General features: G+C 68.0%; 1 protein-coding gene across 1 annotated transcript; it reads left to right on the top strand.

Annotated features, from left to right (window-relative positions):
- Positions 1–1,184: 1,184 nt before the first annotated feature.
- Positions 1,185–1,697, top strand: LOC121162382 (testis-expressed protein 19-like). The gene has a single exon (XM_040989366.1). The coding sequence runs from the start codon at positions 1,185–1,187 to the stop codon at positions 1,695–1,697; it is 513 nt and encodes a 170-aa protein (XP_040845300.1).
- Positions 1,698–2,452: the final 755 nt, after the last annotated feature.

The following is a 2,452-nucleotide window of genomic DNA, read 5'->3' on the forward strand; positions in this document are numbered from 1 at the left end:
CTAAGGAAAGGAAACAAAGCTGGTAGCAGAAGCAGGCGTCAGCCAGGCTTCTCCCCCACACAGGGAGGGCTTGGGAACACGGGCTGCTCCTCCAGAGGCCCGTGCCCCGGGGGAGGTGGACAGATGGATACATCAGACCTGACCACCTCCCTGACCAGCCCGCCGCCCTGAGCCTCACAGCCTGAACCCCGGGAGCTGACTGGGGCTGAGACGTCTGCAGGGGACCCCAGGTGGGTGCACGGTGAGCCCCACAGGCAGACGCCCTGCCAAGGCCCCACAGCCAAGGTGCCCACCTGCGACCCCCTCCGAGCAGGTGGACGGATACAGCCGGACACAGCTCCAGCCGCAGAGCAGCGGCCACGCGGGCCCGCCCTGCTGGGGACTTGCACCTTCACTTCCTGGAAACTGAGGCCCGTGGGGGATGAGCAGATGAGCCTGCTGGGAGGGGGCGCACACAGCCTGGTGGGCTGTCTCTCCCTGCCCCGGGCGGCTGGCAGAGGGTCTCTGCTGAGGAGGCCCCTGGGCTCGTCCTGGTGCCCCCGTGAGCCCTGGGGGAGGGCAGGAGAGCTTGGACCAGCTCTGGGCCAGGTTCCTCAGAGGGTTCAGTCAGGTTCTGTTGGAGGACCAGGTGACCCTGCTGGGCCTGGGCTGGGCTGGGGTGAGCAGCCCGGGGAGGCCCCCAAGGGCCCCTGCACCCCGCGCTGTGGCATCAGCTCGGAGGGCAGGCCCTGACTCCCTTCAGGCCCGGGGTTGGCCCGGCCGCTGCCACCCTGCCTGCCAGGGGGCGCCTGACCTCCCTGCTCTGCCGCCTCAGCTTCCCAGACTGCAGCCCGGGCCTGGAGGTTTCTGGAGGTTTCTGGAAAGTCAAGCTATGGAAGTCCTGCAGGTTCTCCTTGGACGGAACCCGGACCCTGAACCCAAAGGGAACAATTCTTCCCCCTTCCCATCCCCCTCCTCGCCCTCTCCCCGCCCCCTCCCCGCCCCCTCCTCTTCCCTCTCAATCCCCACCCTGTCCCCATCCTCATCCTCTCCCCTCCCCTCCCTCTCTCCCCCTCCTCCATCCCCCTTCCTGGCTCCTTGCCCCTCACCTCTCACCTCCTCTCCCTCCCCCATCCACTCCCCTCCCCTCCCGAGGCCCCAGGCCCAGCTTGCTCTCCCTCCTGTCCCCAGGCAGCAGCAAGGCCATGTGCCCCCCGCTCAGCATGCGCCACGCCGGCGAAGGCGTCTCCCGCCTCTACGTGTCCTGGCTGTACCAGCTCCAGCACGGGCAGATGCGCAGCTGCTTCGCCTGCTTCAAGACGGCCTTCCTGGAGCTCAAGGACTCGCTGGAGGTGGAGGAGTGGGACGACACCGACTCCTGGGACCCGGAGCCCGAACCCGAGGAAGCCGAGGGGCCGGGGCAGCCAGTGCTGGGGGGCCCTGAGGCCTGGGGGGCCCCGGCTGCCACTGCGGCGGGCTCCGAGGAGCTGGGCACCAGCCTCCACTTTGTGCCCACCGAGCTGGATCCGCAGGACGTCGTGGCCCTGTGCCGGGGGCCCGAGGATTCGGACTGGACCCAGGAGCTTCCCTGGAGATTTGGGGACGTGCCTTCCTGCACCCACTGGCCCATCTCCACTGCCCCGTGGCAGGAGCAGCTCCGCTGCGTCAGGGAGATGCCCCCCGAGGAGCCCGGGACCCCTGCCCCGGCCCAGGACTAGCTGCTGGACCTGTGGTGTCGGCCTGGTGGCCGGCTCGTCCTGGGGGCCACCACGAGACTGTCTAGGTCCGGGTGGTGCTACTGGGCCAGGTCCTAAGAAGATTCCTGGGTCAGACCCCCCCTTTGGGCCCCCGAGCTGACGCTGGGACTGTCAGCACTGCCCACTGCAATGGCTGCCCCCCTCGCAGCAGCCGTGGGAGCCGTGGGTAAGTGTGGGAGGATGAGTTGGGACAGCAGATAAGCTCAGCGCGGCCTCCCATGCCCTCAGCCACCCCTCCGTGCAGGGCTGCGCCAGGTCAGTGCAGGAGAGGCGCCGTTGGGCGGTGGGGTGGCAGATGCCCCGAGCTGGGTGTGGAGGTTGCGGCCTTGCCTTTGCCATGCCCTGGTCGAGGCGGAGCACAGAGTCCTGCAGAGAGCAGTGTAGCCATGGTGCTGCTTGCTGTTCTCTCTCCCTTTCTGGACACGGTGAAAATGTGGAAATCCCCCATTGTGGGGATGGGGTGCTACGCACATTGGTGCCGGGCCCCGGGGACGCAGTCGCTCAGCTCGGCCGACCACGGGCCTCACGCCTACACATAGTGGATTGCCACTGATTTTCCTTGGAATGCCCACCTGGCCCTGGGTGCCCCCCAGGCATTGGAGGATTTGGCACTTGAAACAGGAGGGCACCCGACAGGAGACGGAGGAGGCTGGCTGCCCTCGCCCGTGACCCGTGGGCAGATCCTGTCCCCATAGGCAAGCACCCGTGTGACCTCC

This window comes from Ochotona curzoniae, unplaced genomic scaffold (genome assembly GCF_017591425.1).
Source record: "Ochotona curzoniae isolate NIBS_2020 unplaced genomic scaffold, NIBS_Ocur_1.0 contig_523, whole genome shotgun sequence".
Classification (NCBI taxonomy): domain Eukaryota; kingdom Metazoa; phylum Chordata; class Mammalia; order Lagomorpha; family Ochotonidae; genus Ochotona; species Ochotona curzoniae.